The sequence below is a fragment of the Terrapene carolina genome, unplaced genomic scaffold, assembly GCF_002925995.2.
Source record: "Terrapene carolina triunguis isolate 2854851 unplaced genomic scaffold, T_m_triunguis-2.0 Scaffold461, whole genome shotgun sequence".
Classification (NCBI taxonomy): Eukaryota; Metazoa; Chordata; order Testudines; family Emydidae; genus Terrapene; species Terrapene triunguis.
This window is the reverse complement of record NW_020664812.1, coordinates 847,579-860,970: the sequence shown is the minus strand read 5'-3', so window position 1 is coordinate 860,970 and position 13,392 is coordinate 847,579. Positions and strand designations below refer to the sequence as shown.

General features: G+C 59.2%; 1 protein-coding gene across 1 annotated transcript in view; it reads left to right on the top strand.

Annotated features, from left to right (window-relative positions):
* LOC113407870 (sulfotransferase family cytosolic 2B member 1-like) overlaps window positions 1-4,035 on the top strand; it is a 50,838-nt gene extending 46,803 nt beyond the window's left edge. Inside the window, exons 2-5 of the mRNA XM_026658561.2 lie at window positions 9-158; window positions 1,683-1,777; window positions 2,683-2,863; window positions 3,530-4,035. Of these exons, the coding sequence (XP_026514346.1) occupies window positions 9-158; window positions 1,683-1,777; window positions 2,683-2,863; window positions 3,530-3,639 (536 nt within the window). The 3' untranslated portion in view covers window positions 3,640-4,035. The remainder of the gene's footprint in view (window positions 1-8; window positions 159-1,682; window positions 1,778-2,682; window positions 2,864-3,529) is intronic.
* The last annotated feature ends 9,357 nt before the right edge of the window (window positions 4,036-13,392 follow it).

The following is a 13,392-nucleotide window of genomic DNA, read 5'->3' as shown; positions in this document are numbered from 1 at the left end:
ATTGGTAGTGACCCCCCTCCCCTCCCCCCAGATCATCTACACCCTGCGCTGCCCCAAGGATGTCCTGGTCTCGCTGTACCACTTCTCCAAGCTTCTGTGCCTCTTCAAGGACCCTGGTTCACTGGACTCCTTCCTCGAGGACTTCCTGAGTGGGAACGGTGAGCAGCACCCCGGGGCCCTCGGGGGCCCTGCTGCAGTTAGGGATACGCAGACAGCCTCCTCCCGCCCGATGCCTGGGCTCCCAGCCACTCACTGATGGGATCCAGTTTGTGCATCCCCAGCCAGCTCTGAGCTGCCCTTTGCCCAGGGCCCAGCACAGCTTAATGAGCTGCTGTGTGGGGCTTAATAGGCTGCTTCACGGCCGTCCGGCCGCGCACCATGGAGGGTGTAACGCTGCGGTTCTGGCGGGACCCAACGGAGAGTGCCAATTCAGGACAAATTGCTCCAACAGGGCAGTTACAGCCCTAGGCTGGGGTTTTTCCACCTCTAAGGCAAACCAAACCAGCCAGACAAAGAGGACTTTGGTCTCACCCCACTGGCTAACCACAAGTCACACAAGCAATTCCCTTAGACACTCCGGTTTCCCCGTATCACCACCAGTGCCACTCGTTATGGGGACAAATGGTTATGAAAACCAATACCCCAGTAAAAGAAAAAAGGTTCTCCTGATCCCATAGGACTAAGCCCCAGACCCAGGTCAATATACAAATCAGATCTTACCCACAAATCACGCTCTTGCCAATCCTTTAGAATCTAAAATCTAAAGGTTTATTCATAAAAGGAATAAGATAGAGATGAGAGCTAGAATTGGTTAAATGAAATCAATTACATACAGCAATGGCAAAGTTCTTGGTTTAGGCTTGTAGCAGTGATGGAATAAACTGCAGGCTCAAACCAAGTCTCTGGAACATCCCCAGCTGGGATGGGTCATCAGTCCTTTGTGTAGAGCTTCCATTTGTAGCAAAGTCCCTCCAGAGGTAAGAAGCAGCACTGAAGACAAGATGGAGGAGAGGCATCAGCCTTTTATGTCCTTTCCAGGTGTAAGAACACCTCTTTGTCCTTACTGTGGAAAGTTACAGCAAAATGGAGTCTGGAGTCACATGGGCCAGTCCCTGCATACTTTGCTGAGTTGGAAGGCGTATCTGCCTTCTCTCAGTGGGTCAATTGTATAGCTGATGGTCCTTAATGGGCCATCAAGCAAGCTAGGCAGAGCTAACACCAACTTGTCTGGGGTGTCTCCCAGAAGCATAGCATAAGTTTGAAATACAGACAGTTTAGAGCCAATATTTATAACTTCAACTCCAAAATTGATACACACATCTAGACAGCATAATCATAACCAGCAAACCATACCCTTGTCTTAGACACCTCATTTGACCCCCTTTATACAAGATTTGGTGCCACTACAGGACTTTGGTTGCAACCATGTTCTATATGGTCCCAAATTATATCAATAACGTCACAGAGGGGACTTAGGTGGAGGTAGTGCTTGTTTTGTGCCATGGCCCCGGCACCTCTGGGCCTGGCAGTTCAGAGCCCTGGCACCTCTGGGCTGGCTGCATCAGTTATGAATGTAAAAAAATTGCTTGAGCCCTGGCACCACTTTAATTATAAATTAAACAGTGGGTGGAGGGGCCGGGGGGGGCAGCTCTGGGGTCACCGTGCCGCTCTCTCCTGCACAGTGATCTACAGCTCCTGGTTTGACCACGTCACCGGCTGGATGGGGCTGACGGGCAACGAGAACTTCTTCTCCATCACCTACGAGGAGCTGCAGCAGGTAGGGAAACTCCGCCCTTGGGTCACGCCGACACATAACTCCACCCCTGGGGTCACGCCCACACATAGCCCCGCCCCTGAGACCTCATCCACACATAACTCCACCCATGTGGCCACGCCCACAAATAGCCCCGCCCCTGGTGACACCCACGCATAGCCCCGCCCCTGAGCCATGCACACATGTAACCCCGCCCCTAGAGCCCTGCCCACACGTAACCCCGCCCCTGAGCCACCCCCACACATAGCTCTGCCCCAGAGCCACCCCCACATGTAACCCCACCCCTACAGCCATTCCCACATGTAACCCCGCCCCTGAGCCATGCCCACACGTAACCCTGCCCCTGAGCCACCCCCACATGTAACCCCGCCATAGAGCCATCCCCACACGTAACCCCGCCCCTAGAGCCATCCCCACACGTAACCCCCCCCCGAGCCACCCCCACACATAGCCCAGTCCCTGAGCCATCCCCACATGTAACCCCTCCCCTAGAGCCATCCCCACACGTAACCCTGCCCCTGAGCCATGCCCACACGTAACCCCGCCCCTGAGCCATCCCCACACGTAACCCTGCCCCTGAGCCATCCCCACACATAACCCCGCCCCAGGCCCCCAGCCAGGTGGTGTTCTAGGGTGTTCCCAGCCCCAGCTCCCCAGGCCTCGGCGTCCATGTCCCGGGTGTTGGCTCCTCCTGGCCTTTGCATTCCTCTGCCCCTGGCCTGGAACAGGGTCTGATCTCAGGTGGCCAACGTGGCTCACGGCCAAGGCCCTCTGCCCTTGAAGGGGTCTCTTCCTCAGCACCCAGTGGGGAGCAGGACCCTGCGGCGGGAGGGAACTGAGGCACAGGTGGACCATAAAATTGTCACCCTAGACTCACCCTCTTCATGGCCGCGGGTGTCTTCCCCCAGGATCTGCGGGGCAGCGTGCGGAGAATCTGCCACTTCCTGGGGAAGGAGCTGAGTGAGGAGCAAGTGGCCGCGGTGGTGGAGAACGCCTCCTTCCAGAGCATGAAGGGGAACAGAATGTCCAACTACTCGCAGCTGAGTGACGAGTACATGGACCACCAGAACGGGGAGTTCCTGAGGAAAGGTGAGTCCAGGCCTGGGCTCAGGGCCGGCTTTAGCAAGTGCGGGGCCCGATTCGTGGGGCTTATACTCACCGGGCAGCGCTCTGAGTCTTCGACAGCACTTTGCATTGCCGCGCTCCGGCCCGGGGAGTGGGGCCACAGGCTTGCTGCGCTCTGGCTGGGCGCGGGGTCCTCTTATGCGCGGGGCCCGATTCCGGGGAATCGGGGGAATCGGCCTAAAGCCGGCCCTGCCTTGGGCTAGCAGGGGGCTGCAAGTTGGGACTGAGGTGCACCAGCAGAGCTGCATGAGGCAGGGCCAGGAGAGCAGTGGGCTTTAAGTCAGGAGTGAGGGGCATGGGCAGAGGTTGCGGGGGCAGGGCTGGGGCGCAGGGGCTGTGGGTTGGCAGTGAGGGGCATGGGCAGAGGTCGCGGGGGCAGGGCTGGGGCGCAGGGGCTGTGGGTTGGGAGTGAGGGGCATGGGCAGAGGTCGCGGGGGCAGGGCTGGGGAGCAGGGGCTGTGGGTTGGGAGTGAGGAGCATGGGCAGAGGTTGCGGGGGCAGGGCTGGGGTGTAGGGGCTGTGGGTTGGGAGTGGGGGGCATGGGCAGAGATTGCGGGGGCAGGGCTGGGGTGCAGGGGCTGTGGGTTGGGAGTGAGGGACACGCTAGACCATGTCCCCTGTGGTTTGCAGGGATCTGCGGTGACTGGAGGAACCATCTCTCGGAGGCACAGAGCCAACGATTCAACACCGTTTACCGGGAGCGGATGCAGGGTCTGGGCATGACCTTCCCCTGGGACTGACGGCCCCGCGCCCGCCACATCTGCACCCGCAATACACCGGCCCTGTGCCACCCACGTGCTGCTGCTCTTCCTGTGCCCTGGGAGATGCCCCCTGGGGCAGCGTCACTAGAGCATCAGCAGTAGGCAGAGCTGGGCTGGGGCATGTGTCCAGGCGAGGTCAGTGAGCGCGTGCACACACAGGGCACGGCTCAGCTGAGGTGTATTTAAAATCTGTCCATTGCAGGGTGTTCCTGGTCCTGCTTGCAGGCAGGGGGCTCTGCAGGGAAATGTGAAATTCTGCACAGAGCCAGCCCAGAGCTCGGCGCGGGAGATGGGCCTCTGTGCAGGGAGCAGCCTGCTCTGTCTCTCTGGAGTTTGGGTTTCTGTGCCTCAGGGCTCTGGATTCTAAGAAATAAAATCAGGTGATGTGGCAACCTTCCAGCAAGAGGATTTGGTTTTTTAATCTAACTTCTCTGGGTTTGCCATGAACAGAACATGATCCCATCCAGCAGGGAGCAGCAGGAACACACGCACGCGCACACATTCTCTCTCTCTCTCCCCCTCTCCCCATGCCCCCCACCCCCATTCCAAAGGTTGTGATTGCTGGTGACCCAGTTCCCAGGCAGATCCCAGCAATACCCACAGGGGCCAGGATGCTGTCAGCCCAGAAGGCATCAGCCCCACCCAACCCCGCCCGTAAGGAAGGCAAGGCAAGCAGGGCCGGCACTACCTTTTTCACCGCAAAAAAAAAAAAAAAAAAAAAAAAGCCGCTCAGATTACCGCCCAAACCGCCGAAGCAAAAAGAAAAAAAGGCCGGGACTGTGCTGCCCCAAGAATGGCCAGAATGCCGCCCCTTAGCAGGTGCCGCCCCAGGCACGTGCTTCCTCCGCTGGTGCCTGGAGCCGGCCCTGAAGGCAAGACTGGGCCAAGAGGGTGATCCACTGGAGGTATCTGGGCTCTAGTGTGCGGGGGCCCATGAGGGTGGGGGGAGAGGAGGGCTCCCCACACCCTGGAGTCCATGATGCAGAGGGTGAGTCCATGGGCCATCCCAACAGCGTGAGGTGTTGGCAGGAACACAGGGCTCTCCTGGGCCATGGACTCCCCTCCCAGACACAGGTGCTGTATATTATTAGTGCTATTTATTAGGTGTTTTACAGGAGTGCCTAGGACCCCACTCTCGGCCCAGGACCCTGTGACGGGATCCCCGGGGTGCAGCCTGGGACCGTGGGACCACTGTACCCCCTGAACTCTCTCTAGCCTGGGCTGTCTCTCACTATGCCTTGCTAGTGACTAGCAGCAAACCCCTCCAGGTGCTGTGATCACTCAGCACAACCACATGTGGAGACCCCACACCCAGCTAGATTGCATGAATGTCCCAGAGCCACTCATGAATCACACAGAGAAAGGCACCAGCCAAATCCCCCCAGCTCCTAGCCTTGCACCTCAGGAATAAACCGTCTTGCACTGCTCAAGACAAATAATGCAGATTTATTCATTGGGTCACCAGTTCATCAATGGACAGTGGCTATACACCAGTCTTTGCAAGCCTGAGCAGATTTTCCACACACTTCATACCAACTCACTGGCAAAGATAAACAGGTAAAGAAATTTATTGACTACAAAAGAGAGATTGTAAGTGATAGTAAGTGCAAAAAGTCAGAGTTAGTTACCAAAATAAAATAAAATGTAAGTGCACGGGACAGGACTAGACGGCCTCTCAAGGTCCCTTCCAGTTCTGTGGGTCTCTAAGCACGCAGTCTAAACTCTCAACTCTATTAGACTGGGCAACATCTAGATTAAGCAGTTTTACTCACCCCACTGGATATTGCAGTCCTTAATATACAGGTTTGTTCCTTAAACCTGGGCCTATGTCCTGTGTTGGAGTCTTCAGTCTTCTTCTGAGTGTCTTGGTTGATTGCAGCATAGGTGGGGGCAGGAGAAAGGCCCAGCATGGGGCCCCTGTGTTCTGTTTTATAACCTCAGTCCCATGTGCTTGGGGAACTGGAGTCCAGGCATGTTTGGGGCATTGCTGAGTCTCTCCCAGCAAGGCTGAGCAATTCCCCCGTGTGGCCTCTTGCAGGTGAGTCACTGCATTGTAGCTCCCTTGCTGGACAATGGCTGTTGATGGGTTGTTTGACACCTGCCCGGGCCTTGGTTACTTTCCTTGCTGTTGCATGTGGGGACCTAATATCTGGCTGATTCCCCAATTTACAGCATGTTTTAGTGACCACCATACAACACAATTCTCATAACTTCATATGCATTAATGATACACATATACGGATAGAGAAATGACTTTCAGCAGATCATTACCTTTCCCCTGATGCCTCACACGGCCTGCTTTATATGCAATATCACAATTATATAAAAATGAGGAATATGGGGGTTACAGGGTGCTCCCCCAAGGTACAGAATGTCACAGACCCCCTCATGCTAGTACTGTACATAATTTATTAGTAAGGCTATGACTTAATCATGGGCATTTTTAGTAAAAGTCATGGACAGGTCACAGGGAAGAAACAAAAAATTACGGCCCATGACCTGTCCAGGACTTATACCATAAATACCCCTGATTGGATCTTGGTGGGGGGAGGGTGGGAATGTTGGGGGGGGGAGCCCGTGGCAGCAGGGGCCAGGGGGAGCCCTGGAGGGCCTGCTGCCACCCCAGCCGCCGCCAGAAGGGGAGCCCTGTGAAGGTGCTGGAGACGAGGGAGCCAGCAGGGGCTGTAGAGAGGAGGGGGTCTCGCCAGCAGTTTTCTGAGCAAAGCCCCGATGGCTTGTCCCTGCCTGGTTCACCCGACTCTATGTTCCCGGCTGCCAGTGCACAATGGGGGCTCACCCAGCCCAGCTCCCCAGGCCTCCGGCCACCCGTCTCTGCACCCGGCCCAGGCTGGATTCCTCCTGTTTGCCCACGCGGTGTGACTGGAGTTGGATGCGCTCGCCCCTGCCTGGCGAATGGCTGGCTCACTCCTCTGCTAGGTCAGGATTGGCCGTCAGGGCGGAGGGGCGTCGTCCCCACCCTGCCTGTCCTTGTCCCAAGCCCAGGGCCCGAGGCAGAGGGCGATGTGGCCACCTGGGCTGCACCACCCCCACCCGCCCCCACAGCATCGCCTGATGTCCTCCCATGGCAGCAGCACATGCCCTTACTACAGGAGAATATCTCACACAGCAGGGCTCTTGTCTGGCTCTGGGAGGGGGGACTAATGGATAAAACACGGGGGCTGGGCGGCAGGACGCCTGGGTTCTATCCCCAGCTCTGGGAGGGGAGTGATGTCTAGTGGTTAGAAGAGGGGGGCTGGGCGGCAGGACACCTGGGTTCTCTCCCCAGCTCTGGGAGGGGGGTGGGGTCTAGTGCTTACAGCCACCTGTGCCCCTCCCACACCTCCTCTTGTAGGTGCTGGGAGCTGGGCTGGGCCTGGGCCAGAGGCTCTTCCCCACTCAGGAAGGAGGATCCCAGCTGGGATTAGCTGAGTAAATGGGGCAGCAGCCCTGTGTGCCACAGAGATCGCCAGCTGCTTAACCCTTTAGTGTCTGCACGTGGAGATGGGACCTGATCAAAATGGAATGGGGGATGATGGGAGAATGGGATCGGGTGGGTTAGAGCAGGGGGATGGGAACCAGGACACCTGGGTTCTATCCCTGGCTCTGGGAGGGGTGGGGTCTAGTGGTTAAGGGGGGTGGGGGCTGGGAGCAGGACTCCTGGGTTCTATCCTGCTCTAGGTGGGAAATGGCAGGTGTTTGCTCCATTGCGAACCCCAGGTTGAGCAGCTGCTGCCAGAGCCTTTTGCATACCTTGGGCCATGGCCCCCATGGGGGGAGGGAGGTTTCACTTGAGGTGTATTGGGGGGCTCCTGGGGCACTGCTGGTCCTTGTATCCAGATGCCCCCGAGTAGCGCACTGTGTCTCAAGGCCTGGCCTGGAATCACTCCAGCCCCAGCTTCTGGCCCCTTGTTCCAGGTTGAGGACATGAAGATCGTTGTGCCCTCCAGTGCAGGGGGCTCGGCTCCCGTCTGAGTGCTGCGGTCTGGGGCCGTACTGGGGCAAGGGGGAACCAACCAAAAGGAGCAGGGACCCCCCTCCCTCACATGAAAGCAGACCCCATCGAAGCAGCCAGTGTTTGCCCTCCACCCAGTGCTCCGAGGGAAAACTTGGGATGCTGAGATAACCTCCCGGCCATACCCCATTCACCTGTCCAGCTCGTCTCAGGGGTGGTCAAGGGGAGCATAGGGTGTCCATTCCAGCGGTGTCACTATGCGGCTGTTCCCTGGCTGCCCCGCCCCAGAGGTGGCTGCAGCTCTGTTCCAGCCCAGAGAGAACCACTCTACCTGAGCCCACCCTGTTACTACTCGGTCCAGTTCTGTGATGCTGGCTGTTTCCCCTGGCTGGGCAGGTCGGGGTACTATGTCGGCTGGGCTGCTGCCCCCTGCCAGCTGCTCTGTGTCACTGCCGGTCATCTCCAGCCAGTTCCACCCATCGGGGCTCGCTCCCCCTTCACTGCTCCCGTCTCACAGACTCAGGGTGCAGAGGTCCGGGGGGTGGAAGTGGCATAGCAAAGACCCCCATGGCTGAACCCTGCTCCCTGGACCAGCGCTCCCAGCCTCTGGGCCAGCATCCTCCCCCTTCCTCAGGACAGAGCTCACACCCCATTACTGATGGCAACCCTTGGCCCTTCCCCTGTGCCTTCCCTCTGCAGATCTCCAAGCGCTTTGCCAAGGAGGGCAGGCTCATTATCCCCATTGTGCAGATGGGGAAACTGAGGCACAGTCACCCAGTAGATCTGGGACTCAAATCCAGCTCTCCAAAGTCCCAGACCAGTGTTCTATCCACTATACAACACTTCCCTCCAAACCCATTATGGGGACCCCTCATAGGGTGCAGAAATCACCCCCCACAGAGCTCTGCCCCATCCCCTGCTTCTCCCCAGCGTGGCAATAACCCTCTGCTAATCCCATTTATGCAGCCAAATCAGAGGGGCAGGCTGGCCCAGTGGTGAGGGTGCTACCCTGGGCTGTGGGGCTCTATGGTTCAATTCCCAGCTCTGGGACAAACTGCCTGTGTGAGGCTTGCCCCCTTGTGCCTCAGTTTCCCCCTGAGGATGGCTGTGATGCCCTGCCTCACCGGAGAGATGCCCAGGGCGATGGGGCCAGATAAGGAGCTGGTTGAGCAGTAACAGGCCTCAGAAGAGGGGTAAGCACTATTCTAATGTGTGTAAATGAGGCTGGCTCCCCACAGAGCCAGCAGCCGGCTCCAGGGCTGTGCCCCCTACAGCTGACAGGAACCCAGCTCCAATCCACCTCCCAGGGGCTGTTTGCTGAGCCAGGCGCTGTGGCTGCCGGATGGGGGGGGTGGCTTCCCTGTCTCATGGGCATGTGGAAGCCGTGGCTAATCCCTGTTGCTCGAGCCAGACCTAACGAGAACAGCTGATCCCTGTGTCACTAGCCCAGGGCCCAGAGAGACTGACCCCTCCAGGAGCTGGGGCAGGGCTGGGAATGGAACCAAAGTATCCTGAGGACCCCTAGGAGCCTGGCTGAGACCCTCCAATTCACTGCATGCAGGGGCCAGATGTGGGCCAGGCCCAAATCACTGGGGGGGGAGGCCCCTGCTGCCCCATCCAGTCCTGCTGAGCTGCCTTCTTTCCCCTTCCCCAGTGCTGTTCCCCAACCCTCTGGGGTCATGGTGGCTGGGGCCCTGTCACAGACTCCCAGGTCATGCCCACTCTTGGCTCCGTACGGTCCCTGGGGGGAACCCCCTTCAGTGCGACAGCCCTTCTCGGGGGTTCGCTCTCTCTCGGGAGTTAAGCCCCTCCGACTCCTGGAACCGCGCCTCTCTGAGCCTTAGCACGCCTGTCTCTCACCGTGGGCCCCCTCAGGGAGTCCCCTCGCTCTGGACCCCCGGGGCCTCCACTCCCCAAAGGGAATAATGCCACCCTGCTTTCTAGACCAGAGTGACACTCAGCCAGCGTAAACCAGGAGGGTTTATTGAGCGTCTGAACACAGCACAGGAAACTCTCAGGGCCTCAGGCCTGGCCTCCCTCAGCATAGCACATCCCAGTCTCCCCTGCGTCCAGGGGGGCTCTGCCTGCTCTCTCTCTCCAGTCCAGCAGCCCCCTCCTTCCAGCTGGGCATCCGATATCCCCTCCCCCAACAGCTCCTCCCCTGTCCTTTGTCCTCCGTCCCAGGTAAACAGGTCACTGGGTCCCTCTCTCTCCTGTCCTTTGTTCCCCTCTGGCTGGAACCGGCTGGTCGGGTCACCGGGGTCCTCTCTCCCCAGCCCATTGTCCTCCCACTGTCCAGAACTGGCTGACTGCCAAGCTGGTCACCTGGTCGCTAGGGTACCCCATCTCCAGGCTGTTGTCCGGGGGTCCCAGCTGCTAGGCGAGGTCACACCTGGTCCTCTGCAACCATAAACCCTCTCCCACCACCTTGTTAAACAGGCAACACAGGGAAACTGAGACACACAATATTAATGTAAAACATGACAAAATCCCCAACTGTGTCACAGGCCCCACTCAGGGCAGTAGATCCTGGGACTAGGAGGGGGGCCTGGGTGTGTCTGGGGAGCATGTCGAGGGGTGGAGGTGACTGCCCTCGGGTGCACAGGATTAAGTTGCAGGCAGGAATGGGCAAGATGCCCCAAAGGCACAGAAGTCTTGTCCTTGGCCCCACCCCTGGACAAGGGACAGGGGCCCTGGGCGGGGATGTTCAGTTGAATGGGAGCTGCTTCGGCAAACACTGACTGGAGCGGGAAAGAGGAGCAGCACTGACTCCAAGCCCTTCCTGCCCCACGTCACCACCGGGCCCTGACTGCCAGCCTGACACACCCTGGCTGGGAAAGGCCCATCCCCCTGGCCTCATGGCGCTGGGTTTTCCCCTGGCTGGGAAGGGCCCATCCCCCTGGCCTCATGGCTGTGAGTTTGCCTGTGCCTCTGCACAAGCAGACCCTGCCGTCACTGAGGCTTTTGCTCCCCCACCCGACCCCCCTCATGCTATCTCATTAAGGAAGCGATTCCCCTAATGAGCCACTGCTCAAATCCATGCTTTAAGCCACAGATAAACAGCCCACGGCTCCATCCCTGGGTTGGGGACAGTAAAGCCCCAACGCCCTGGGCCTCCAGCCAGACCCCATCGCCCCGTGTGAGGGCAGGTTGTGTTTGCCAGCCCAACCCCCCCCAGGGGATAAAGACACCAGAGCTTCGCCAGGTGCTCAGTGCAGGCAAGTCAGCAACGCTGGAGCAACGATGCCTGGGTGGTGAGTGAGGAAGGGTCTGAGAACAGGGGCAACACGGGGACACACGCACACTCCCCATCTCTCCACACAGCCCATTTCACTGAGACGTGCTCCCCTTGCCAGGGGGACCAGGCTCAGCTCAACGACACCCGATGAGCGCTGATGCTTAGTGCGCCCGGGAGCCCTGCTTAATGGGGACACCCCTGCAGGTCTGTCTCTGCCCTGGCTCCTGGGTGCAAGGAGACCAGCGGATTTTCTCTGGTGCGTTAGCATCCCGGAATGACTCGCACAGTCCCTGCAGCTTAAAAGTGCCAGCACCTGGCTTCTGTTCCTCGCTCCGCACAGGAGTTTGGTCTACTGCCAAGAGCAGGGATGGATGGATGGAAGGATAGATAGAGTATATGGGGCTAGCGAGAGAGCGTGTGTATATGGGGATAGATAGATAGATAGATAGATAGATGGGGCGTATGGGGATAGATAGATAGAGGGGGCGTATGGGGATAGATAGATAGATAGATAGATAGAGGGGGTGTGTGGGTATAGATAGATAGATAGATGAGGTGTCTGGGGATAGATAGATAGATAGAGGAGGTGTCTGGGGATAGATAGATAGATAGATAGATAGAGGAGGTGTCTGGGGATAGATAGATAGATAGATAGATAGATAGATAGATGTTGTTATTCCCACCCTAACACCCTCTCCTGGCCCCTGCAGTCCAGCTGCTGTTTCACTCGCACATCCCAACCCAGCGGCTCCCAATCGAAGCGACTGGCCGAGATGAAAACCCCCCTTGCTTTCCTGCTGCTGGGTGAGTGGAGCCCAGGCCTACCGGTGGGTCTGGAGGCCATCGGGCGTGAGGGGCTGGTGTCAATGAGCAGGGCTGGATTAACCTTTTGTGGGCCCAGCACCAAACATATTTTTGGGCCCCCATGGGGGCAATGGAGCATGGTGTGGGGAGGTCAGTCCCCAGAGCGAGGGGCCGGCCAGGGGCAATGGGGTATGGCAGGGGCGGCTCCGCCAGCCCAGTGCAGGGCACTATTTACAAACCGGCAGTTCCCAGACACACAGTGGCCCGCCCGGCCCTGTGCTGCCAGCATGTCCCTTCCCTTCGGAGGGGGGGTGGGTGGGCCCATGCCATGCCACACAGCCCCCCTGCCCAACACCCCCATGACTTCCTATGGCCAAAGCCCCCCCCCGGACCCACTATGCCCAGAGCCCCCCCCATCCCCCTCCACACAAATGCACAGCGCCCTGCATAACACCACCCCTGCCCAGCACCCCCCTGCCCACAGCCCCACCACAACTGCCCAGCACCCCCCCAGAACCCCCACTCCCTAGTGCCCCAACACACACAGATCTTCCCTGCCCCCTCACAGCCCAGCACCCCCCCAGATCCCCCAGAGACCCACTCCCCCACGCCCTGCCTCCCGGCCGCACTCACTGGCCCTGCTGGCAGGCGACTGTCTGCCAGGGCTGAGCCGGCAGCGCAGCCAGGGCTGGTCCTGGGGCCGGGAATCGCTCCGGTCGCTCGGGAGTGGTGTGATCAGCCAGGCCAGGGCCCACCCCAGCCGAGCTCCCTCACAATGCACTTCCCCTGGAGGGGCCCAGCCAAGCTCCCTGCCCTCCCCCCTTCCCCTTCCCCCCCACACCTGGCTGAGACTGGCCAGGCTTCTGCACCAGTCCCAGGCGGCTCAGCTCCGGGGAGACAGGTGGGGCCCCACGGGGGTGGGAAACAGACAATATGTGGATAAGGAAAATTTCTCATGGTTTGGGCTAGAAAGAAAAGGCAGTCGTAAAGATAGTGAAAAAAAATGTGTAAAGGCAGCTCCTCAGTCAGGGCTGGCTCCAGCTTTTTTGCCGCCCCAAGCGGCGAAGAGGGAAAAAAAAAAAAGCCGTGATCGGCAGCACTTTGGCGGCTGCTCTACTGCGCTGCTTCATAATTCGGCGGCCGGTCCTTCCATCCCAGAGGGACTGAGGGACTAGGGTGACCAGATGTCCCGATTTTATAGGGACAGTCCCGATTTTTGGGTCTTTTTCTTATATAGGCTCCTATTACCCCCCAACCCCCGTCCCGATTTTTCACACTTGCTGTCTGGTCACCCTATGAGGGACCCGCCGCCGAATTGCCACCGAAGACCCAGACGTGCCCCCCCCCTTCCCATTGGCCGTCCCAAGCACCAGCTTGCTGCGCTGGTGCCAGGGCCGGCTCCAGGCACCAGCCGACCAAGCACGTGCTTGGGGCGACACCTTAGACGGGGCGGCCAATGTTGGCCCGGCGCTCGGGGGTTTTGGGCGGCCCGGCGCAGCGCACCGGGGGGGACAGGGGTTTGGGTGGCCCGGCCCGGTGAGGCGCTCGGGGGTTTTGGACGGGGGTTTGGCCGGCCCGGCGCGGCGCACCGGGGGTTTGGCCGGCCCGTCCCAGCGCGGAGCTCCGGGGGTTTGGGAGGCCCGGCGTGGTGCGGCGCGGCGCTGGGGCAGAGCTTTGGCCAGCCCGGCGCGGCACTGGGGGGGGTGTTACGGCAGGGCGGGGCGGCGCTCGGGGGGGG